This window comes from Helicoverpa zea, chromosome 9 (assembly GCF_022581195.2).
Source record: "Helicoverpa zea isolate HzStark_Cry1AcR chromosome 9, ilHelZeax1.1, whole genome shotgun sequence".
NCBI lineage: Eukaryota > Metazoa > Arthropoda > Insecta > Lepidoptera > Noctuidae > Helicoverpa > Helicoverpa zea.
In genome coordinates, this window is record NC_061460.1 from 2,759,288 (window position 1) to 2,785,654 (window position 26,367).

Genomic DNA, 26,367 nt, shown 5'->3' on the forward strand with positions numbered 1-26,367 from the left:
ATCTCAAATAAATATATGTATTTACAATAATAAATTATGTTAACAGATGCTAGAAAATGTATTTCATTCTAACCTGACACCACCAAATTCCGAGCTCTTCTCGATATAAGCGCGACTCGACTGCGAGCCGGCCGGCGCGCGCTTCCCAGCATACTGTGACTTTATATACCGCGAAGGTACAGCCCTCGATCCTGTTCCATACTCCATTTCCATACCTCCCTTACTACTGGCCACACTCGGCGCCCCCACTAACCTCTCCACCGAGTGATATCGGTCATTCAGTCTTGATTGTGACAGCCCTAAATCGGCTAATTTGTTCGGTGGCGGCACAGGGTTGTCACCTAAAAGATTGTCTAGCGACCTGCTGCGGACTTTGTCCGAAGTTTGTTCGAAGTATCGTTCGTTCAATGCTGACTCCCGAGACAGTACATCGTGGGAAGTTTTTCTGGAATATTCGTTGCTGTGCTTAGAGTAATCGTTGCTATGCTTAGAATAGTCGTTGTTATGCTTATATTCGTTGCTATGTTTCGTATATTCGCTGACATGCTTTGAGTATTCGCTCGTGTGTTTGCTTGTGTGCGTGTCCTCGCGTTTTTCTATGTTCCAGTTGTATTCGGAGTTGTCTTCGTCGATGATGGAGTCTTGTAACATTCGCGGTATGCTTGGTGAGCGAGATTTTGGTGGCTCTGGTGGTGGGATCTGGGGGACACAACAGAATATTTATTTTAATTTTTAGTTTCGTGTGGATATAACATCCACCAATATTAAATAACCACTTTTAATACACATATTTCCTAGATAAAATTTAGATCAAGAATTTTCGTCAAAATTTTTAGTTGTACTTATAACGAAATTACCCCTCGCTGTAAGAAATTCTCGGGTAACACTTGTTTTATTTACCTGTGGCCTAGCATTCTTGTCAGTGTCGACGGACGACGCTCGCGGCGGCGGCGCAGGCGGGGACTGTCGGGCAGGCGCGTGGCCGACGCCCGACGCTCGCAGCGGCTCGGGCCGGGCGCCGGGCAGTGCTGCCCATGTTTCTACTTCGCCGACAGCGTCCAGCGCGAATTCGCAGCCCGCCCATTCTGTATAGAAAAACGTAGATTTTTAATTTTAGGATTAAAATGTCGGTGTGTGGTGGAGTGTGAAGTTTTATTTCTGTCTTGACTGCAAGGCCGACACATTAGCCATTAAACTAATGCTTTATTATTGGGACATGAATTTGGAAAAAACCTTTGAAATATTATGCGTACTCGATTCAGTGTGGTCGATAATTTCTATTGTCTATACGTAATTCTTCGTTATTTATACATCATTTAAATAGACTCCAGAAAATCCGACAGTCAGTTCTTCACTCTTCAGTACATAGGTTGTCGATCCATGTAAAGGACTTCTATAACTACAGCATCCACCTTAGACGCAAAGCCGAATACATAAAAAGCTTTCCATACCAGTAAGCTGTCCATTATGTTCCATAGTGAGCGACCAGCCAGTCGCGTTGTGCTGCACCCCGGCGGCCGCCAGCGCTGCTGCCGCCGCACGCTCGCACGACGTCCACGAGTCCACGCTCACGTGCTGCACTGTGTCTGTATGGAGAAAAAGAAATAATTATAACGTTTAGAGTGGAAATTTTCAAAGATTCCAACGTTTTCAAATTTCAGGCTATTCAAAAAAAAAATAATTGAAAAGATTAAAAACAGTTCTTGTCAACTTCAGACTAAGAGGGAATTTATAACAGCATGCTATATCTTTCTATATATTTCAAATACCGTTGGATAAGAGTGTGGTTGTACACGAAATCCTTGCAAGAGCTTAATACTGTGGATTTTTATACTCTATCTATCCGCAGCGGCAGTGCAGGCTTAGCATCACTATGCGCCGCCCGCCACTCCAGCAGCGTGGGCGGACAGCGCCGCGCCACGCCCGCCGTGACGCCGGGTATATAGTACAGCTTACCGTCATACAGCCGCAGCGGCAGTGCAGGCTTAGCATCACTATGCGCCGCCCGCCACTCCAGCAGCGTGGGCGGACAGCGCCGCGCCACGCCCGCCGTGACGCCGGGTATATAGTACAGCTTACCGTCATACAGCCGCAGCGGCAGTGCAGGCTTAGCATCACTATGCGCCGCCCGCCACTCCAGCAGCGTGGGCGGACAGCGCCGCGCCACGCCCGCCGTGACGCCGGGTATATAGTACAGCTTACCGTCATACAGCCGCAGCGGCAGTGCAGGCTTAGCATCACTATGCGCCGCCCGCCACTCCAGCAGCGTCGGCGGACAGCGCCGCGCCACGCCCGCCGTGACGCCGGGTATATAATACAGCTTACCGTCATACAGCCGCAGCGGCAGTGCAGGCTTAGCATCACTATGCGCCGCCCGCCACTCCAGCAGCGTGGGCGGACAGCGCCGCGCCACGCCCGCGGTCCGCGCCGCCGCCGCGCCGCGACCGCACAACGACCGCAGCAGCTGCGACCGCCACGACGCCGGCGCACGTTCCGATACGAAGCGGACTAGATATCTGTAAATAAATGTATTTTGTGTCATCTGATTTCCGGGAAAGTCAGAAAAGTAAGATTTATTAAATCCGCCCTACACTTAGGCCCGCGGTCGGCACGCGATGGCCGCGAAATGCGAACGCGTTTCGAAGAATATGCGAAACGGCTCCACACTTGGCGTTCGCGCCCGCTTGCGTCTACATCTGGCGAATGAGTCGTGAATGCGCAGATCGCGGGCCGTTTGCATGCAAGCCGTCCGCGAGCTGCTTTAGAACTGCACCCGTGCATTTTTGTTGGAGCCTTGCATGATTTTGCGTTAAAGAGGTGACATTAACGCAGCTAACGTGTTAAAAGTGTAAAAGAGCATTTTAAGTAGCGCTGACGCCGCGACAACGCCAGTAAATTGTGTTGTATTTATACAAAATCATACTGCTATGTACTACACAATTAGTACCTACCTATAATCATAAATAATTAAAACTTGAAATATTATGACTTTACCTTTCACAATTAAAGAAAAGTAAAAAAAAAATAGAAGACACTTTCAAAGTTCTCTAGTGCAAAATTTTCAAAGTTCAACATTATTTTTACATGTAATAACTAAGAACTTACTTATGCAGCGGCGGTCCCGGCTGGAAGGCAGCTAGACAATGCGCCATGAGCTGCCACACACGCTCGGAAGAGTTGTCGCCACTCGCCTGGTTGCACACCTGTACCAGCACCTCGTCTCGAAGACCGCGGGACGATAACCCGCGAGATGCTATGTAGTCTGCTAACACCTGGGTAAATAAAAAGGGCTTAAAGAACAAAATAATGGTAAATATAAGATTTTTTGTGGAAAAATTACTTAAAAAAAAGGAAAGAAAAAACAAGCTCAGCTGAATTTCTGACATTCTTGCTATAATGGACTTCTTAGTTTCCGACAGCGGTCTCATCCGCCTCTCGTGTAAACTATTCCGTGCAGCTTTTTCAAAAAATTTGATATTATCCTCCCTCGATAAATGGGCTCACAAAATAACTATTCTAATCGCAAACAATAAAACTCTTCCGTATAGATGAGAATCCATCTATTAGGTACTACAGTCATAAAAAAATGTTTACCTTCTGCCTGGCTTCATTACCGGCGGCAGTTTCATCGCACCACCTCAGTATAAGCTTGAATGTAGCCACTGCATCGTTGAAGTCCTGATCCCTGGAAGTTAAATGATTTGTTTTACAATACTTTCATTGTGTAATGCAATAACAAGAATATCACTACATACATGTATAAAACAAAGTCGCTTTCTTTGTCCCTATATCCCTATTATGGGATCGGGGCGGGCCGCTTTTATAATAATAGCAAAAGAATGTTTCCACATTATGTATTATGATATGAAGTCATCAAGTGACGCCTTCCACTGTGAATAAAGCGGAAAATAGTTGTAGGTACAACTTTGAATCAGTAAGTAAAACCCATCACATGGCTTCAAGAAGATGTGTCAATCATGTGACGCCCAAGTTTTAGAGTTCCTAATACTATAAACGCGAAACTTTGTATGAAAGGAGATGGCCAAAGGAGATGGCCAAATTTTCATAGTAAAAAAACCCAGAATCGACAGCAACGAAATGGGTACCAATGGGTTCATTATGATAGACCTTTGATGGTGCCAAAAATTCCAGTCTGAAATCCATGGGGTATAGGAGCTATATCATATTTTCACAAATATAGGTTATGTTGAATTTATGTGGATTTCAAAGATTATTTACATAAAGGACCATAAAAAACAAGGTATACTAACATTATACATGCGAATAGTAACATCACCATAGTTACAGAGTTTGCCTGGTAATTAAAAGGTCTTGAGTTTGACCCCCACCCATTGACTATTGACATGAACCACTCCAGATACCTACGACTAAGTACCGACCTTACCTACATGAAGAGGTTTCCCTGTTATGTGTAAACTTCTGAACTGGCAAAGGTTAATTTAAAAATAAAATTAAAAGTAAAAAAAAGTTATTTTTAGTTGTTTAGTCATTATATTCGCATTAGTGAATAGTTCTCGTCAATGCGAATAATATAAGCCCAAACATGAGGTAGTTAATATTTACCATTGCCGAGTTCCCTTGATCTTCTCTATTCTCCATCATCTGGTCAGCTCTAAACCTTCACTCGTGTATAGTGCTAACAGACATACACCTAAGTGTAAAGTTTTTACCCTATGCACAATTTCTAATGAACAGCAAACAGAAAAGTTAAGCTTTTTTAGTACTAAAATCTTCATCGAAAAAACCTTGTAAAAAGAGAACCCCATGGTTTTTAGATGATATGAAATACTTTTTGTAATCTACACATTATACTGAATCCAACCATACATATGAAGTTTCTGTCGACTCTGGGTTTTTTTTTGGCCATCTCCTTTTCATGGTAAAAAAACCCAGAATCGACAGCAATGAAATGTTTACCAATAGGTTCATTATGATAGACCTTTGATGGTGCCAAAAACTCCAGCCTGAAATCCATGGGGTATAGGAGCTATATCATATTTTCACAAAAATAGGTCGTTGAATTTATATTGATTTTAAAGATCATTTACATCAAGGAACATAAAAAAAAATCTATGTACACTAAGATTATACTAGCCAACAGTACCTAATATCCCCATAGTTACTGAGATTGCCTGGTGATTAAAAGGTCTTATATTTAACCACTCCAAACACGAAAGCACTGACCTTACATACTTGGAGAGGTTTCGCAGTTATATGCAACCTTCACAACTGGCTATGAAACGTCTTTTTAAAAATTGTCTTTGAAAATCGCGCCATGTGACATTGTCAAATGTAACAAATGACTTAGCGATGCAAAACGGTCCAATCATGAGTCTGCATTCAACTTCTAATGAACATGAAACAGTAAAAGTAAACTTTTCTGTGAACTAAAATCATGATCGAAAAAACGTTATGAAAAGAGAACCCCATGGTTTTTAGATGATATGAAATACTTTTTTAATCCTTACATTATACTGAATCCAATCGTACATATGAAGTTTCTGTCGACTCTGGGTGTTTTTTTGGCCATCTCCTGTTTCTCTTTCACCAAAACTACTGGGTAGATTTTGAAGATATACATTACATCTTTTCTCTTAAATTCCTCATCAAATGAAAAACCTGCCATTGATGAAATTTAAAACATGTTTCACAAAGTTTCTTGTACATAAATGTTATTATTCTGTTCAAGTTTTCCTAGATGATACAATTAAATAATCTATTTGCCTTAAACAATTTTGTATAATAATTATTGCATTTGCATGCCAACGAGGCAGAATGTACACGGATGCTATTGTAATATTTACCATCTCATTTTGTTTGTACCTACATTCTAAGCAAATAAAGACCTATTCTATTCTATTCTCTTTTATCTACGTGCGGGACGTAGCTCTCTCGGGCCGAAACTAGTAATGAATAAATTATCATTCAAATCTATACTAATATTATAAAGAGATAAATTTGTAAGTTTGTATGTAGGGGATACTCTTTGGAACGCTGCGCTGGTCGGATTTTCAAAATGCTTTCACCGATAGCTATAATGTTCCCTAGTGCCATAGGCTATATTTTATCGCGGTACAGGCAGTAGTTCTCAAGGGATGAGGGAAACTGCGGGAAAACGGCTAGTACATAATATTAGGATAGAAGATAAAACAAACCTGACAGCAGCTTTAGCCAGGAACGGCCTGGTGATGGGATGTTTCTTCGGGCTCAAGTGTCCGCCATCAGCGAAGTATACCGAGCTGAACTTAGAGAAGGCGAACTGCTGCAGATCTCGGGGAAGTTGTACCCTCTCCTCTTCTGAGTAGACGTCCCCTGATACCTGTGGATGGCATTTTTTGAATATAGACTTTATCGAACAGTATTTAAGGAGGTTATTCTAATAACCTTTAAGAGTTTGCACTTGCACGTGTAGGTTTTATAAAATTTTGTGGTAAAAAAAACAAATAAGAATTATTATACTGCAACAGATCCCATAATATTTATGAAGTTGGTTGTTTTGTGCTTATTTTAAGCTCAGTTTAAAATCAAGAGTTATCCAATAAATTGTACGACGTATACTTTTAGAAGGATTTTGTAGAATTTTGCCTAAAAGTTTTGGAATATTAACTTGGTCATACCTTAGCGAGGTTCCTCTCGGTGTGTGGAGGCTGCCACTCGTCAAGCTTGGACAGTATGAAGGCGAGCTCGGCCGGCACCTCCAGCACTTGCAAGCTCTCGGCTTTCGCCTTTTGAGCTGCTTTCTGTTCGGCTGCTCGACGCCTAGAGAACGGAAATAATCGTTATATACTTAGTTCACTTAGTTTACATTTTTTTTATATGATAGTGTCTAAAACTGTGCAACATAACGAAAAATTATTTTTTTATATAATTATGAAAATCTTCATAATTAGGTACTCCTAGTTTTTGTGATAAAATTTCACAGCAGTGACCTTATTTAGTGAACAACAATAACCAAACCAACTAGCCGTATACTTACCGCCCATTGGTCAAGTTGGCGATTTGACAACTGAAAATGGTTTGGTTATATCGTTATGGTCAAATGGTGCAAGGCTTGTTAATATAGGTATACAGAGCTAAATGTTGGTTATGTTATGCGTCACTATGCACCTATTTTATTAAACTTGACTCAAATTAGCTACAGTTTTTTGGCTACCCTCTTTCGCCTTAGAAAAAATCGAGACTCTTTAGTCCCGTGGTCTGGTGGAGATACACTAAACTACATACTTAGTGCATAAAAATCTTACTTAGCTGCCAACTGCTGAGCCTCAGCGCGTCTCCTATGCTGCTCCCTCAAGGCCGCATACCGCTTGCGTGCGCGCCGGCCCCGCACCAGCGCCTGCGCCTTCACTACGCCGCCGCGCACGCGCACGAAGCGACGACGCGTGGTGGCGCCGCGCCACCATGATTGGAGGCGGATTGTGGCGTCCTGCACTTGTTGGTAGCGTTTCCTGGATACGAGTATAGTAGAAAATGAGAATTAAAACACAATATCCAACAAAAAACTTAGTTTCGCTGAAAAAGTAACTACAAAATAACAAAAGAAGAATTATCTTAAACAACATAAGGAAAAGTCTTCTAAAAGAATACGTCGCGTTGGGAGTCCGCTGCTGTCATTACGATACCACAACGCGATGTATTTTTTTGGGTTAAAAATAAAGGCAAGTAAAAGAATTTTGAAAGGGGGAAGTATTTAACTATGTAAACTGAATTTTCTCAATTATCTACTATGATAACACATATTATGAAAACCTACATATGTAAAAAAAAGTCTTCGAATTACTCCCAATTAAGCACGTTTATTTCAGTACTTTTAGCAGTATAAAACAGTGCTAATTTACCATAACATATTTGAAACATACCTCGCTAAATATCCTCTAAAGTGTGCCTGAAGCTTCGTAGCGGCTGCACGAAGTTTGTCGGCTCGCGCTCTCTCCAGCGCGCGGTGTAAAGCTTCCCTTATGAACACTCGAGCAGCACCCAACTGGTAATCAGCACCGACTGTAAAAATACAATGTATCTATTTATTAATATTTTCATCAAACCATTCTTCATATACATTCTTAAAGTAAATTCACGAGGTCCTAGGTAGTATGTTTATTGTGACTTTTTTCCCCCAGCGAAATTCGAACGAAAACGTCCGTTGCATAAAGAACGGTCTCGAAAAAAATTTTGCTTATTGAACGACATTTACACGGAATATCATAAATCAGTACCTACGAGGATTAGGTAGGTAGGTAAATAGGAAACAGTTTATATCATAATCTAGAATAATATTGATTAACATACAATAACTCACACAAAACCATAGCTTCCAACGTAAAACCTTTTTTCTTCACCCTTTTCCAAATCTTGCCCATTTTGACGCTTACACGATAACTTCACAGAACAAAATGAACCATAGATCAAGCAACGTATCAGACGCAACCGGAGAAAGATAAAAGATGGTCAGTAGATAAAGTACCGCTGCGATCAATGTGATAAACTAATTACTTACGCTATTAAGAAAACCGGAGTTTTGAGAAAAATGTTCAGTGGTACAGTCATTTTTCTTTCCAGTATTTTATATATCGATGATTAATTAATTATGTTATGACACTATGTTACAACTACGTTGGAGGCATCCAACTCATAATTAGATTTTATAGTCTTATCTATGTTTACTATAACGGTAGGTTATTAGTTTAGTTTGGTCTTGTAAGGGGTCTCGCCATGGTCACACTTTGTGGGCTTTCAGTCTTAAGTAACAGCCACACTTTTCTCCATGTTTCGGAAGGCACGTTTCAATATTTTTGGTGACCGAAGTGTTTAATAGCAGAAATAAATATCATGTATTTACCTGCTCTAAGTCGTGGTGGCCTAGTGGGTAAAGAACCAACCACTCGAGTATGAGGGTGTGGGTTCGATTCCAGGTCATGCAAGTACCAATGCAACTTTTCTAAGTTTGTATGTACTTTCTAAGTATATCTTAGACACTAATGGCTGATAAAAAGGTGAAGGAAAACATCTTGAGGAAACCTGGACTATAAAGTCTGAAATCACCAACCCGCATTGAGCAAGCGTGGTGATCAATGCTCAATCCTTCTCCGTGTGAGAGGAGGCCTGTGCCCTGTGGCCTGTGACGATAAAAAGGCTGTATCAGAAATATCATAAATTACCTGCTCCGGTGGGCGGCATCTCAGCGAGTATGGAGTTGCAAATCTCCCGGTACGGCGTGGAACGAGATGGAGTGGACTTCAACAGGTACCTGCGAATAATTTTTTTAAAGTTAATTTCACTCTTAAGAAAAAAGGGAATTATCGGGCAATTTCATGGAATTCATGACTTTTATAAGGTCGAAAATTAACTGCATTAAGGTAACGTCAAAAATAAACAAATTGGAGGTCAAATATGGAGACAACTTTAATAAATACAAATTACAAAATTGATTAACTATCAATGGACAAAAGGAAAATTGTAACTGCTCTTTTATTAAGTATAAATAATCATTGTTTCTTTACTTCTATAAATCAAACTATTTAAGTAATTACCTGTATCTATCCACAAAGTTCTGGAAAGGTATCCTGATAGGGTATCCAGTCTGTCTGATCTTGATGGTGTCCAACATGCCAGTGTACCTCAGCTGGGCTAGCACGCAAGGCATGTCGAATTTCATAGGAGATTTGTCGGTGTTTGGCTTGATACAGCGCACGAACCACGGGTTGCATCGAGACATAGATTCTAGGAGCTGGTGGAGACTGTCTGAGAACCTGGTACATAGAAAAGCAGATTCATATAGAGATATGTAGAGGTATTTATTTTAAAGCATCATCTTATAGGAGTCAACCAAAACAAGAAGAATATTGACTTTCAAATACAATCTAACCAGATGATTGCACTAGAGTCTAGAGTCTAGACTCGTCCATTGGGTCTTTGGAGCGCTCTAGGAAAAAAGTGCTTAGTGAAAAAGAAAAATGAAATAATACTTCTTCTTCTACCTGCCCTGTTCAGAATTTTATTCGGGGACGGCGCAAAGCGTAAAACCATAAATACCTTCAATTAAAATGCGTATTGCAGACTAAACTGTCGGCGGATGGTTAGCCACATGATTGGCTTTGTGTGTAGTTTATTTGGAAAATAATCGTGGATCCAAGCAAATATTTTAGTCGGTCTGATACTGACCGAATACCTACCGACTCGATGTAACTTTCATACTGATAATAATGTGCCCGATCAAACTATGGCCCACTAAAATTTTGCACTGCCGACGTAAGTTTTACAGAACTTTCCGTAAAATCAACCATTGCCATACCTAGCAGCCACCGTAGGGGTTCTTGGCTTCATCGTAACGAATCTGCCATTGGCGCCTCTAGGCAGGGTCTTGTTCGCATCATGCTGTGCCCTCAGCTGCGTGGACATCTCAGCTACCAGGGGCACTTCACTGCTACATAGCAACTCTAGCACGTCGGCTCTGAGGGCATCACGGTTCTTGTCGAGGAAACCCTCCACGTTGTACCATACTTGGCCTGCGTAGTGTTTGATCTGCAATTTATAGTTTTTGTTAATGTATTTAGGAAGTAAATTGTATTTTGGGAACTACGTTTAAGTACATTTGGTAGATACATATCCTTAGGCAGCTACTATAGTTAGAAATGGGAGGGATAGGATAGGATACATTCATGTCAGATATTTTTTAAAGATAGAAATTACGAGTTGTAGGACCTTGATGATTTTAATGAATATGGATACCTACCGTTCCACCTGTGTTCCGAGGGAACTAGATACTACCCGCAGAGAAATAAAAAGAAGCTTATGTCCTTTCTCAGGGTATATGTGTACCTACTCATATTTTATCGTTTTGGCATCAAAGCCGGACAGACAAACAGAGTCAGTGTAGTATTTTAAATAGCAGGCAATCATCCATTTAATATTGCATTTTCGTTCGTTCCCCTACGTTTATCTGTGTTTTTTCTTTTAATAACTCGTTACTGAATCATTGGATAGAGTAATCATATAGTGAAGTATTCCTTTAATTTAATGGAAGTAGCTACGATTCCGTAATAAGTGGGTCCGATGATGTTTTCTCACAATTTCAATATTCCCCAGGGAACTTTTATTTATTAAATAGCTTTTGGACATGTTCAACTAGAAACGAAAAAAAAAACATTCGGACAAAGTTAAATTAATTTTCGCTATTAAATAATATTGTTAAAAAAGGTTTTATTTTATAGGTAACATTTTCTTCGAGACTGTAACTATTAATATAAGTTTTCCTCACAATCGATCCATTAATTCTAGAGATTACATCTCAAGGATACAAACACCATCAATTCCCTCGGCATCTAAATTATGATTGTAAATAATTTATCGAAGACACACAAGTCGATAATTGACCTACAGCTGTCAGCTCGCATGTGGGAGCCTGCTGTGATGAAACGTTAGTCACCTCACCTTGAACTATCACGATACGCAAACTTTTAGTTATTCTATATAAATGATTCATTCAAATATTGTAACTTTATACTTCTGAACTAAAAGTTTGTTCTACGTATCTATCGTGTGGTGTTCTACCCTACAGAATATATAAGGTTGATCAATTAGGGCAAGGGAAAGAGGCATCCACTTCTCTCGGTGGAAAAATACCGCTCATGGACCATAGGGTGTGCAAACCCTTAAAAAATTACAAGATATCATCGTTATCATCGAATGACAAGAAAACTCTGTCATCACAAAATCAGGGATATACTTATCGGGTCTTTTAATCATGGCTGTCAGTCAGTAGGTCAATTGTGATTAATAAATAAAGCTAACTCACCCCAAATTCACTCGCTCCTAACCTAGGTCTTGAGTAAAGCTCGTTCAACGCGTGGTTGTAATGGCACTTCTCTAGGAAGGAGGCGTCTGATGCGCGCGGGAAGTTGCTCTCGTCGTCCAGTAGGTGCAGGATCCCTACTGGCTTCTTGCTCAGCAGTTGTATTACTGAAAGAGATCACCCATTTTAATACATGGGGTAATAAGGTATATTAAGGTACTAGGTAATGTCATCTTCATACCTGGAGAGTTATCGTTCCAAGTCAAGTTCGACCATTCCAAACGTTCTTTCTGATATTCCTGTTGCTCTAACTTAAATATGTGCTTATTGAAATAATGTTGCAGCGTTTCGTTAGCGTAGTTAATGCATAGTTGCTCAAAAGAGTTCTCTTCCAAGTCTTCAAAACCAAAGATGTCCAGGAGAGAAATTCTGTGAGCATCGTGTAAGCCAGCGCGGTGCACTATCGAGTTGATTCGTAGAACTAGCCAGCTGAACAGCGACGAGTACAGAGCCTTAGCGAACGCGTCTCTCGCATCCAAGGCTTGGTCTATGGGCAGTGGTGACCTCATGCGCTCCGCCCTCGCCGCAGTGACCCGTGTGGTGAGCGCCCTGGCCATCGCCTCGGCTGGGACCTTCAATAAATGTGCAGCCCAACGCACTTCAGCCCCGCCACCTAATTGCACACCCTCCTGTCCGTGTCGCAATTGTCTTCTGTGGAAATATACGTTTCCTAAGTGCAAGACAGCTGCTAAAACTCTTATTATGTCTTCTCGTTCGGCGTCACCGATGCCGAGGACTTGCATAGCACCGCACAGCGCGGACCAGTCGGCGCCAGCGCCTGCGCCGCCGGAGTCTCCTCCTTGATTCAAATAGAAATAATGTTCAGCTGTGAGGAGACCTCTGGATCGCCTTTGTTCTTCATCTAAGCCGGCTAGAAGTTCATAGAATACATGATAATTTCTCTCCCCAGGAGACTGTGTGACTATACGGGATTTCTCCAATAAGTAGTGGGCCACTCTCGCTCCCGCGAGAGAGCCATCCTTAAAGTACAATTCTAAGAGTTTTCCAAATCGACTAGAATTGTGGTTTTTTGGTGTTCTTGCATTTCCGAAGGCCTCCAATAAGGGGGCCGCTTCTAAGATTTGTTCGGAGACGGGAGCCCTACCAGGCGGCGCGGGGGCGACTGCGGCGAGGAACTGGACCGCCAACTTGGTGGACTCAGTCTTGCCCGCGCCGGACTCGCCCGAGATGAGTATGGCTTGAGGCTGGGGAAGCGCCGCGCGCGCAGCCGCCGCTATGGCAAACAAATGTGGTGGGAGATCGCCTAGCGCCTCTGCTGCGTGGTACCTGCAAGTGATATGTAGCTACGATTAGACACGATTTATCTTCACGAATCTTATTCATTGATCAAAAGTATGACATTCGTGTATTTAAATCATTGGTGCCGTAAAAACACTTACCTCCTTGCAGTCTGCAAGCCATACAACGCGTCGACAGGTCTATACGGATTGACGGCCACGAGTATGGAGCCCGCATACGTGTATATCAGGCCCTGTTCGTATCTTAGCTTCAGGTTCCAGAGTAGAGCGGCTTCGTGAAGGTCGTGGAGCCTCGTCATGTCGTCCACGCCGGTGGGGCCGAGCTCCTCCCGCGGCCACACGGGGTCCCCTTCGTCTTCACCATTGCCCATTTGTAGGGCAAAGGTTTGAGGCTGTGGAATGACGGTATAATATTAGAAAAGATCAAAATCAAAATTCTGGTATCTAGATATGCCTATTAGATTCTAAATAATTCAGCAAAATTTCAGCTTACGTTCCTAATCTAACATCAACAACAATCTAAAATCTAGTCACTTGCATAATTCTCGTAATTAACAAAATTCGAAACTGAATACCTCATATTTAAAAGGAACATCAAAACGTCATCATCACGGAAATTATGAAGCCCAACAGGCGTAACTGTGACATAACGTAATGACTGCTCACAATACTATCAGGCCATCTTTCGCGACCTGCTCTACTAAGATCTTTTCGCTATCGAGATCACTTAAATTCGTTACAATTCAACGCTCGCTGCCTTCGCATATTTTCATTTCTTCACTTTGATAGCCGCGTAATGGAGTCGCAATTGATTTGATTACGTCGTCGCGAAGTGTGCCGCTGCGCTGGCTGAGTGAAGGATAGCTCGCCATTTGCATACAGTAACATTTATATTACACAGCGTTGCGCTCGAGTACACATCATTAGTGATCGATTCAGTTGATTAACACGGTTCCGTTAACTGACACTCAATTATATATCGAAGACACATATTAGCAAATTAAAATAGCCATCTCCATGTCTTGCTGACAGCTGGTCATTAAGCACATTGTGATGCTCGCGGCATACTGATCAAATGGTAGGTACATCTAAAGAAATACACTTAATTATTGGTGCTAGGAATTAAGAATTGAATAGCTTTTTGAAATGAAAACGAATTCGGACCTTATTTAATGACAGGTGCCCGACTAATTAATATTTTAATACAGTGTAGGTAACTGACAACTGTATCGTAAAATGCAATTTTATTTAATTCTATTGAGGTTAAATGACCGTAACTAAGTCCGAATAAATGGTTCGTTATGGTAGTTCATTCATATGAATACAATACATATTTATAGTGTGTTGAGAAGTAAGGGGACATAGAAATACATTTGTATTTACATTGTTTACAAGAACATCCAGGCACAGATCCTTCAAAGAAGAAACAACCGCAGGTAGCCATCTCCGTATACTTTTGTTGGAATTAAGTGATTTCGTGCTGGAAGTGTTCGATAAATTGCTCATTTTCTTCATAATTGACTTAACAGTGTTCGGCTGGCAGCTGTTCTGTCGTCGCGACGCTAAATGAAATCGACATGCAGCGTCGCCCGAGTCGGACGACATGCAAGACTGCAGAGATTCCGGGGAGCTGTGTGGTGTCGGCGCGAATCGGACACGCATCGGCCAACACGACAATTTGATGAACTACGTTCCTCACTTATCTAGATTTCGTATCAAATTATTGGGCACGTGCTGCTATCTAAATGTGATCTTGTTCGTGGCCTTAAGCTAACTAGAATGTAATTTATCTTCATATTTATCACGTTTTTAAATGTTTTCATTTCATCTCACGTTTGTATCATTCTAGCCTAATTATTCATTGAAGTAGCCGGTTCTATTAAATGCACAGGTATATCACTGTTTCCGCCGCATTTCTGAGCACTGGTTTCTAGTATTTCACAGAGAAAACCGCAGATCGTTTTATAGAATTAAATGTATCCCGCAAAAGTGCGTTCCGCAGTGGTTGGCCAGTGGCGGCTAACTGATTGTACCACATACCATGTAACTCGGAGAACTGTTATGGTGTAGCCTCTTAGGATAACGGCCTAGACCAGTCGAGATTAACTAATACGAGATTGCGATTACTTGAGATGACTGCTTTCTATATTATCGATTGGCAGCGACGATTCTGACTCTCCATTACTAAGAACCTATTGGATACGTTTTGTAACTTGACATCTAACATTATAAATCTAATATATATTTTTATGCATGTCTACACTGGTTAGATGTCTTAACTATAGTATTGATATCGCCGTAAAATGTGGCCTACTGCTGCAATTGGCATTATATTCACAGCCTGAGTAGATAGACACGCACATTTATTTACCTACATAAAATAATTTATCACTGCACAAATTACCATGCCTATGTAAGTAAGTATAATATGTTTAGAAAGAAAAGTCATAACATGAAAAAGTCGAATCGTAAATGCTTGTTCGCCATCTTACTTAAAAGACCGGTGCTGTTAAATAAGCAATTTAGCCATCCATCTCAATTAATAGTATAATTAATCGTCACAATATTTGCGTGCAACTATTTTAGAAAATCTGCCAGCAGACTAGATCTTGTCAGCTAGACTTTAATGCGCTTTAGATTACCTAATTGTTAACACTTAATTAGTACTTTCAGTTCCTGAGGTTACCCCGGGAAGCTGTAATTGTTTTGTTTTACAAAATAAGCCGTTTATAATCGCAGCAGAGGTCTGGTGGACATGCACAATGTGACATTAGACATGGCCATTAAAATTAAGAACAAGTACGTACATTCAATATCGTGTTTTGAAATGGTGCCAATAGACCGCGACAGCCTACAATAAAAGCTTCGAATTGTTTCGCGAATACGGCAGGTGACACACGAGTCGCTACATTACCGTTAAAATGTAAACAGGTTATGAGGACCAACCTTTTTAGTAAAATGTAGTTAATCTCCTTCGTCCTAAAAGACTTTCACACATTGAACAACCCATTGCAGCTATTTTTATGACAATAATAAAACCTAATCAATGGACCAGGCGGGCATAAATTATCAAGAAGCAGTGGAGTCGTTGAGGCTTGAGTCAACTCTCTATCAACATTCCAGTGGCGGCCTTGCGATCAGCCGAATGCCTTTTCTCGCCAATCACGGTGGAACAATGTACCCTGCCAGTCTTTGTTTGCTATTTGTACTTGCGAATAATGGCGAATAAGGCAAGATTTTTGGTGTAACCTGGTAAATGGATTGAGCAGGTCAGATAGGCAGTCGCTCCTTGTAATGATACTCAGCTGCATCCAGTTAGACTGGAAGCCGACCTCAACATAGTTGTGAAAATGGCTAGGGAGATGATCATAGACAAGATTTTCGATAGAAGAAATATCGGAAATAAGGGGCAAGGAGGTCGTATGGTCGCATTGATACTGGCTGGCTATTCTGAACTGAATGCACGACCGGTATATTACATGGATTGAGTAGAAAAATAAAACGTCAGTCGTCTCGACCTTGCGCGGCAAATTATGGGGCTAGACCAGACCGTCGGAATGTGATCTTTATTGCTATACCTACACATCAGTGCTAGATTATTTTTCCCAGGTATTGCTGTATTTTACGTTGTTTCAATCACGGAATGCGGGATATGATTTATTACAATGTTTAATGTTTTCTGTGAGATCATAAAATCTAAATATATACGAGTGACACCTAATTTTGTAATGGCACAAAACAGGATGAAGTAAGTAAATTTTATTAGACAACCTGCGTTCTAAACTATAAGTATATAAAGAAACTAAAGTCTAAAAATCAATACGAAAATGTACTTCTAATCAATATACAGGCAATAAACTAGATCCAATCAATACGAACGATAAATAAATAGAAACTATTAGAGTCGAGTATGATGCCATCACGTTTTGACACGACGCCGTACGTGACTTACCGAGTCGTGCCGCGCCGTGATGTAACCGCGTGCGTTGCATTGTTTCATGTAGGATTGTCAAGATGCTACTTACACTGTATAAAATGTACTGGGATTTCAATAACCTATCGTATCTGTTTATCTGTCTAACTCTCGTCTCCAGTAATAGCAATAGAAATCCAAATGTGGAGGAGTCCTGAGTCTTGGCATTCTATTTTGAATAAGCGATTGTCTTTTGTTTTTGATTTGCTTTCAACTTCAAGCTCTGGCTAATACAGCCAACAAGATGATCCTGGCTGGTTCGGAGTGTCTAGTAGGGCAGACTCATGGTAACAGTAGCTGATCTCCATGATTGTCACTGAAGTACTCCATTTGACGCCTTTTGTATGCTGAGTACCTTTTTGTTCCTTAATTTTGAGTTATTCTTGTTTGCGTCATTTATTTGACAGGCTCTATAAGCTGATAATATTCTCACCTGTCCATTAAGGTGGGCGGAGACGAGCAGCACCCGGGCCGCGCGGTGCACCTCGACCAGCTCCCCGGGCAGCGGGGCGGCGGCCCCCGGCGGCTGGAACCACACGGCGGCTCCCTCCGCCCATTCTGACAGGCCCCCGGAGCCCGCCATGCTGGAGAACAATTCCTTGTTAGAACTTTGACTCTTGAGGGAACTAGTACATGCTAGTTATGATGTAGGATTAATAACGTGTCTGGATGTTCGCGACATTGATATTTAATAACAGTACTGACGTTTCATTTTTTCAATAATATAAAATATGCTTATAAAATATTTTACCTAGAGCTTATAGTTAACATGTTTGTTGCGCTATTGTAAAGTGTGAAGGGAAGTATATAATTAAAATAGATTTTAAAATTAAGTAATCGTTTATTATTCGAGGTAGGCACATAGTTCAGTTCATAACTTTAATTAAATACAGTCGGCTCATAACAAAACAAAACAATGTGATAACAAGTTAACGAATAATATCTATTCGAACTGTCACAAGTAGATCGGAGAAGGTGCGCATCCACAGCCGCATGACGGGGTGGACTGGAAGCAGATAGGAGCGGGGGGAGGGGGCTGCACGCAGAACGGCTCCAGAGGAGGTGGCTGAATACACATGGAGGGTGGCAGGGGTGGCTGCACCATGACTGGAGGTAGCGGAGGTGGTTGCACGCTGATTGGCGAGGGCGGCGGCGGCTGCACGCACATCGGTGGCGGGCACGGCGGCTGCACGCTGATCGGCGCCGGTGGGGGCAGCTCAATCACCATCGGAGGAGGCGACGGCGGCTGCACCATCATCGGTGGTAGTGGCGGCGGCTGCACGGGCATCGGCGGCAGAGCAGGTGGCTGGATCATGATCTGTCCCAACGGTGGCGGTTGCACTACGATCGGAGGTGGTGGAGGCAGCTCAATCACAATGGGAGGCGGCAGCGGCAGGTCCAAGTAAATCGCTGGCGGCAACGGAGGGTTGACGTACATCGGAGGAGGACAAGGAGGCGTCACGCACATAGGAGGCGGGGGAGGAGGAGTCACACAGATCGGAGGAATAGCTGGGGGTGTGATAGTCATTGGCGGCAGAGGTGGAGGGTTAACCATCATCGGTGGTGCAGGCGGAGGAGTAACAGTTATTGGTGGAGGACAAGGGAGTTCCAACATCATAGGTGGGAGTGGGGGAGGTTGGACGGTGAGGGGTGGTGGGGTTGGCAGGGTGACGTAGACTGGGCAGGCTGGGGGGGCCGGGATGTTCAGCGGAGGGGAGCAGCACGAGCATGACGGCGATTGCGATATGTACGGGCTTGGGGCTGAAGCGTACGGCGATACGTAGTACTGGGCATTGGCGACATGCTGCAAATAATTAACAAGTTTTTATAAATACAAAAAGCACGGAAAAGTAACAATGTAAAACTTACACCTTCAGCTGACAATGTAAGTTAATTAGATGGTAAAAAAGCCTTACCTGAATAATCGCTACAAAAAGTAGCAGAAACACTTTTTTAGGCACCTCCATCGGTGACCGTTGAACTTGAACTTGTATGAACCCTTAAAAATATCGTATTTTATACCCACATGTTACTCCAGAATTGTATGCAACATCGATATAAACATGCAATCTTGATTAACAAACATTACAGTAAAGTAACAGTTTTTGCTTATCGACTAATATGTAATCTAGTAGTAAACAGTGAAAACGTAAATAAATCACGTTTAAATGTTGATAAGGAAATTACAATAAAGAAAATCGTTCATTGTTTAGAAAATTATGAGAGGGACCAGCTGTGCGGAAAGAAGTACCTTGAGGGACACCAGCAGGCAAACAAGTAAGGGAAGAAAAAAACTCCAAACTTGTAGAGAGATGGCTTAAGGAACCGGCTGTGCTACTCTAAGAAGCCGTCTCAAATGTCCATAACGATGGCAAGTCATAGTACCTTTAGGGTCTAACATTTATCAGCTCTTTCACAAATCCATTTCAACTGATTGTAAAATATGAAGTTCAAGTGCCGAGATGACAGGCCCTATAACTCCAAAAGCAGACGACTAACAGATTAAAGTGAAAACTGAACTCTTGTTCACGTCATTGTAAATCTCAGAATGCGTAATTGAATCGATCGTTGTAAAGATTTATTGATTATCGATCATAAATAAAAGTGAAGTTTTTGCGATCAATGTTTTCGTTGATCATCTTTGGAGCGTTCATAAAAGTCGATAAGGATTTATTGTGTGTTGATCTCTGATTTTAATGGTTCATTGAAATGAGTTTTTGTAACCGGCTTTTGGAGTTGTTGATTATCTTTAGCTCCATTATAAACAAAAGTCGTTTTGTTAAACGTTTGTGTCGTAAACATTATCACGTGATCAGTGACTGCATCAGGTTTTCCCTCTTACTTCTTACTGTATATCTCAATGTCAATGTTTCAAGTGCCGTGATGACTAACACTAAAATATGTGAACATTACCAGTTTTTCTTCGAGAATTTTTCCAGTCAGGTAAACATGAAACTGAAAAACAGATGATAAATATGTTTCAGAAATTAAAACTAGCAACAGAATACTCAATCACTTCAGAGAATTTTTAACATGAGAACATAAATACAGATGGAAGTGTACAAAGACAATTTAATACTGCATTTTCTTGAAAGCATGACGAAAGTAGGTACAGGTATTTAATTAACTACGCATTGATTTATGATCCCATTTGTTCTTTAATTAGTGGACGCAGATCAGATTTATAGAACTGGAGTAAAATATCAAAATTATAAAATCTAATTAGCTAGAAGTGTTCTCAGGCATAACGGGTTTGTGGAACACCTTTGCGTCGGAAATGATTTTCACTTTCTGTACCTACGTCACTTGACATTCTGGTGCCATTAAGGTACATTAGTAGTACTATGTATGTGCTTTGTAGAAATCTGGCCGCTTCGCTTTTCCTTGCGTGATGTGTGAAGAGGCAGCAGAATAGAAATGTGTTGAAAAGGGAACATTCTCACTCGTTACATGCAACTACATGACAAAGCGAAGTATTCAATTAGCCTTAAACGCATCTATTTTCCCTCCATTTCATCAACATTGAAAAAGATTTATATCAGAAATCGCAGTTGCCTCAATCGAAGCTCAAGTTGCTAGTTCAAATTTTGTACTAACATTAAAATCAGACCAGCAGGAGTGCACAATGCGCCCGACGTTATGCATACGCATGATAATATGCTTCCATTGCCGTCATCACTAACAATCCCGCTTAAATATTCTTCAATCGATTGTCAATTTTCATTAAACTTTCTCTGACACTATTACATCAAGCACTCAAGACAACAACTTGAGCATTAAGTAAAAACTAAAATATTCTAATGGAATATTTTCTCTCGAACAAGTCTCACGGGTTCCAAACCTTTTTCTCAAAACCAGACATCGCAACAGCTGATTCAACACATTAACATAACCATTTCTAATGTTGAATTCGTCGGCATAAATATCAAACGCACCCATGACGACCCAAAAAAAGTTCATTGGATCCGGGAAACAATAGTCAGAGAGTCACTTCCGTCTGCCAAAGACGTGGAGCCAAACCCACCTGATGCATACCAATAGCTATAACACGAGCAAATTGAAAAGGTATGTTGTCACATAGAGTTGGTTCAATAACAGAGTGCGTCTGAACTCGGTCGTGTTGTCAAGCAGTTGTGTATTCTGGGTCCGCCGTGGCCTCAAGAGGTAAGGCTTTCTACACGCACGTTCCATGCCTCCATAAGTTGATCTTGGCGTCGAGTAAATAATTAATAGGCGAACTCAATGCAAGTTAATCGTGGTAAAGCATGTCATGGTTAGGGTAAGAGAGATTCGTATTTTTTTTTTGACATCGGAGCTTGATGTCACGTAACAGACTGAAATGGAGTAGGTATGACCGTAAACATTGCAATAAATGAAAAAGGCACTACCAGATACTTTTAAGAAGTTTTATTTAAAGGTCGTTTGACTATTGAATTGAACATCGATTTTACCAAGGTATTACACTGGGACCATCTAGATAGACAGGTAACTTTATGTGTCGATGATTCATAAAAAATATATTCAAAACATGTACAAACTGTTTACGAAGTTCAAGAACAAGTCGATAAAAGGTACATAAGACCATAACCTTGGCTTTTAAATGTTGTTTTTTATTTGTTTTCTTCAGTTAGTATCTGTCGATTCTGTCACGATGATAAAAACATCTTCCACTATTTAATTATCTTTAAAGATTTTATTATGAACAGTTTTAGAACCAAGAGGTAGCGTAGAAAGTGGTGATGAAGAAAACAAAAATCATAAACTAAATCTGTGCGGACTTTTATTATTTTGACATTAGCTCATACAAGAAATGTCAAATTCCTATCTCTTGTAAGCAAAACAAAAGAGAGATAGAATATTGGCAACCACCATAAAAGGGTCAGTCAACCATATGAGCGTCTAGAAATTTCTGCATGTAGGTCTAATGGGCTTTGTTATCAAGTGTGCAGGTATGCAAGTCATGCCATAGAAGTCCAATCGATATGTCATCGGAAAATAATCCTAGGAAATTGAATACCTGGTTCTATACCTGGACTTCATGACATCAATCATTTAGTTTGCGTCAAACGTATATTGCAAATAATTAATTAGAATACTGACGTAACCGACAGATATGATATTGAAATAGTTATTTAAAAGAGAAAAAAAAACTGCAACGTTTATAGCTATTGCATGCAAAATCGAGGCCAAAGAAATGTTATAATAGAATGAAATAGTGCCAATGCTAGCAAAAAAAAAATGAATCTACATTTAAAATGATTTAAGTGTCACCACAGCAAAGGCATCTGCTACGTGCCTCAAAAAAGTACCTGTACACAATAGGTTAATATAATATTTTTAAATACTAAAGAAGATGGATCAAAATTGCCCCACGTCCTATAACAATGTGACGTATCTCAAAAAAAAGACAAAAATGTTTAAAAAAATATGGCATACTCTCTAATTCATTTTTTTTACACCTTCATACGAAAAAAATGCTTTAAAAATTGTTCAGGCGCTGTTATGAAAACGTCGTTCATAGAACTATTAATGGACTATTTTATTAAATTGTTTTTTTGTTTGATAGAGTATACCTCACAGGTGGTCCCATAATCATCAGGTCAGGATCTGATGATGGAAACCCTGAGAAATTCAGGGCAACTTTTGAAAATTGTAGGCATGCGAAGAATAAAAACTTGACTATAAGGTGTATGTCTTATAACAATATGCAACAGTGAAGATTTGGAGCTGACCTAATGATGGAAACGAAAGAAGGTCGAGGGAACTCGACAACTGAATATGTGAACTACCTCGTGTTTGGGCTTGTATTATTTGTATTGAATAGACCTTTGCAACAGTGAAGGTTTGGATCTGATCTGATGATGGAGACCAGAGAAGAGCGAGGGAACTCGACAACTGAATATGTGAACTACCTCGTGTTTGGGCTTATATTATTCGTATTGATGAGAACTTTCCACTTATGCGAATAGTGACAACTGTGCTTGTCACTGAAAAGCCAAAAATAGGAAGAAGTCGGTGGGGATATAAACTTAGGTACATCCATTAGACACCGACTTCTGAGGTAGTTTACATATTTTGTTGTCGAGTCCCCCCGACCTTCTCTGGTCTTCATCATCGGATCAGCTCCAAACCTTCACTGTTGCAAAGGTCTATTCAATACAAATAATACAAGCCCAAACACGAGGTAGTTTACATATTCAGTTGTCGAGTTCCCTCGACCTTCTTTCGTCTCCATCATCAGGTTAGCTCCGAATTTTCACTGTTGCATAGTGTTATAAGACATACATCTTATAGTCAAGTTTTTATCCTGCGCATGCCTACAACTTTCAAAAGTTGCCCTGAATTTCTCAGGGTTTCCATCATCAGATCCTGACCTGATGATTATGGGACCACATGTGAGGTATACCCTATCAAACAAAAAAATAATTTAATAAAATAGTCCATTCATAGTTCTATGAACGATGTTTTCATAACAGCGCCTGAACAATTTTTAAAGCATTTTTTTTCGTATGAAGGTGTAAAAAAAATGAATTAGAGAGTATGCCATATTTTTTTAAACATTTTTATCTTTTTTTTGAGATACGTCACATTGTTATAGGACGTGGGGCAATTTTGTATGGATTGTGATTCGTCTTCTTTGCTACGCTTTGATTCTTTTTGGACCACGCAGGTAGTAAAAAGCAAGCTAATCTTTTTGCTCTTTGGTCACAAATATAAATTCTACCAAAAATAAACGCATAGACATTGTATAAGTTTTTCAAAGATTTACTTATAGGTGACAAAAATAGTAGAGAAATGTTAATAGCATGTGCAAACTTTCTTCACTTTCATTGTGATAATTTGTGGTCGAATACAATTGAATATTTTTATATTTTATTCTTAATATTGCAAGCGCCAATTTCGCGTCATAAACATGTTTTGGCCTCTAGCAAGGCGGTCCCGTTACGCTAAGTTTAAATTGTGTTGACGCCTCACACGTAGCTCAATGCTGAGCTATTGGCTGTTCTACATCATTTTAGTTCTTTTTTTGAATTTCAAACTCCATTTCATCATCAGCCTATCGCAGTCCACTGCTGGACATAGGCCTCTCCAAGTGCACGCCACTGAGATCGATTTTCGGCTTCTCGCATCCAGCTCCTGCCAGCCGCCTTGCGCAAGTCATCACTCCACCGTGCCTGAGGACGTCCTACACTACGTTTGCCGAGGCGTGGTCTCCACTCCAGAACTCGTTTACCCCAACGGTTATCGGTTCTTCGGCTAATATGGCCAGCCCACTGCCACTTCAGCTTGCTGATTCGGTGGGCTATGTCGATGACCTTGGTTCTCTGACGGATTACCTCATTTCTGATGCGATCCCTCAGAGAAATGCCGAGCATAGCCCTTTCCATAGCCCGCTGAGCGACTTTAAACTTGTGAACCAGCCGCACCGACAGTGTCCACGTTTCGGCTCCGTAAGTCATGACAGGTAGGACGCACTGATTGAAGACTTTTGTCTTTAGGCACCGTGGGATCGACGATGTTAGGACTCGACGTAGCTTCCCAAATGCAGCCCAACCCAACTGAATTCTCCTATTCACCTCGTCCTCAAAGTTGTTTCTACCTAACTGCAATGTCTGCCCGAGGTAAACATATTTCCGAACAACTTCGAGAACGGCGCCGTGTATCGCTATCGGTTCCGGTAGAACATGTTCATTGAACATGACCTTGGTTTTGTCCAAGTTCATCCGTAGGTCGATGCGTAGAGAAGATTCAGCCAGGTCGTTCAGCATCTGTTGTAGGTCCTGCAGCGTTTCCGCCATGATGACGATATCGTCGGCAAATCGCAAGTGAGAGATGTGTTCGCCATTGATGTTGATGCCGCGTCCTTTCCAGTTCAGCGTCTTGAACATATCCTCCATTGCATTAGTGAACAGTTTCGGGGAAATAACATCCCCTTGTCTCACTCCTCGATGCAACGGTATGGGTCTTGTTTGCTGATTCTGTACTTGGACGGACATTGTAGCGGCTTCGTAGAGACATCTCATCACTTGGATGTATCGCCAATCTACTTGACAACGCTGCAGGGACTCCAGAACAGACCAGATTTCAACCGAGTCAAAGGCCTTCTCATAGTCCACAAATGCTAGACACAGGGGCTGATTATACTCTTCGGTCTTCTGTATAATCTGCCGCACTGTGTGGATGTGGTCTATGGTGCCGTATCCGCTCCGAAACCCAGCCTGCTCCGGTGGTTGGAATTCGTCGAGTCTTCGCGCAAGTCGGTTCGTGATCACTCTTGAGAACAGCTTATAGACGTGGCTTAGGAGGGAAATGGGTCGATAGTTCTTCAACTGGGTTTTGTCTCCCTTTTTGAAGAACAGGACGACAACACTCCTACTCCATGCCTCTGGAGTTCTCCCTTCAAACAGGACGGCATTAAAAAGCTTCTGGAGCTCCCCCAGTACGGGCTTTCCTCCTGCTTTTAGTAGCTCTCTTGTAATGCCATCCTCGCCAGGGGCTTTTCCATTTTTGAGCTGTCTCAGAGCGATCTCGATTTCGCCACTGCTGACTTCTGGCAGGTCTTCGGTGAAATGGCGTGTTAATGTGGCTCTAGAATCCTCATTTCCGGGATCAGGTCGGGATGCATGCGATGCGTATAACCGGCCATAGAAATTTTCCACTTCCGAAAGGACTGCCGGCACCGAAGAAACGACTTCTCCGCTTGCTGTGGTCAGCTTCGTCAAGTGGCTTCTTCCAAGAGATTGTACGAACACCTTTGACCCCCGATTCAGCTCAATTGCTCTTTCAATGGCAAGAGTATTGGAGCACCGGAGGTCGCGTCGTACGTGCTTGTTGATCTCTTGGTTTAGAGCTCGCTTAGCTGACGAAGTGACAGGCGGGTTTTCACGTCGTTTCTTCATAAGTCCTAATGTCTCTTCCGAAAGCTTTGATTTCCTGCCCTTACGCTGCATGTTACAGAATCTCGAACCTTCCTCCCTGAGGATCCGAACCACATATTCGTGGTTCTGGTTAACGTCTGTTGTGGTTTCCACGGCGGCAAATCGGTTCTCCAAATGTGACTGGAACGTTTCAGATCCTGTCATGGTTTGGAGCAGTGTTAGTCGGAGCCTGGCCTTCATCAGACGGAAACGTTCGGCCTTGAAGTTGATATTCAGAGAGCCTCGGACAAGTCGGTGATCGCTCCCGGTATTAAACCTATTGATCACGGAGACGTCTCTGAATATGTGCTTCTTGTTCGTCATGATGAAGTCAATCTCATTTTTAGT

At 41.5% G+C, this 26,367-nt stretch overlaps 2 protein-coding genes across 2 annotated transcripts in view; both read right to left on the reverse strand.

Annotated features, from left to right (window-relative positions):
* The window catches only part of LOC124632879 (unconventional myosin-XV), a 95,729-nt gene that overhangs the window by 42,366 nt on the left and 26,996 nt on the right, over positions 1-26,367 (reverse strand). Inside the window, exons 2-18 of the mRNA XM_047167854.1 lie at positions 17,535-17,685; positions 13,270-13,520; positions 12,051-13,156; positions 11,813-11,976; positions 10,310-10,539; positions 9,549-9,767; positions 9,177-9,265; positions 7,881-8,019; positions 7,266-7,469; positions 6,639-6,780; positions 6,177-6,340; positions 3,595-3,685; positions 3,106-3,272; positions 2,326-2,516; positions 1,452-1,586; positions 901-1,085; positions 74-699 (exon numbers count right to left, since the gene is read on the reverse strand). Of these exons, the coding sequence (XP_047023810.1) occupies positions 74-699; positions 901-1,085; positions 1,452-1,586; positions 2,326-2,516; positions 3,106-3,272; positions 3,595-3,685; positions 6,177-6,340; positions 6,639-6,780; positions 7,266-7,469; positions 7,881-8,019; positions 9,177-9,265; positions 9,549-9,767; positions 10,310-10,539; positions 11,813-11,976; positions 12,051-13,156; positions 13,270-13,520; positions 17,535-17,684 (4,253 nt within the window). The 5' untranslated portion in view covers position 17,685. The remainder of the gene's footprint in view (positions 1-73; positions 700-900; positions 1,086-1,451; positions 1,587-2,325; positions 2,517-3,105; positions 3,273-3,594; positions 3,686-6,176; positions 6,341-6,638; positions 6,781-7,265; positions 7,470-7,880; positions 8,020-9,176; positions 9,266-9,548; positions 9,768-10,309; positions 10,540-11,812; positions 11,977-12,050; positions 13,157-13,269; positions 13,521-17,534; positions 17,686-26,367) is intronic.
* LOC124632878 (leucine-rich repeat extensin-like protein 3) lies at positions 17,826-20,708 on the reverse strand. The gene is made up of 2 exons (XM_047167853.1): positions 19,018-20,708; positions 17,826-18,905 (listed from the first exon to the last, which is right to left on the reverse strand). The coding sequence occupies exons 1-2, from the start codon at positions 19,066-19,068 to the stop codon at positions 18,057-18,059; spliced, it is 900 nt and encodes a 299-aa protein (XP_047023809.1). The 5' UTR covers positions 19,069-20,708; the 3' UTR covers positions 17,826-18,056.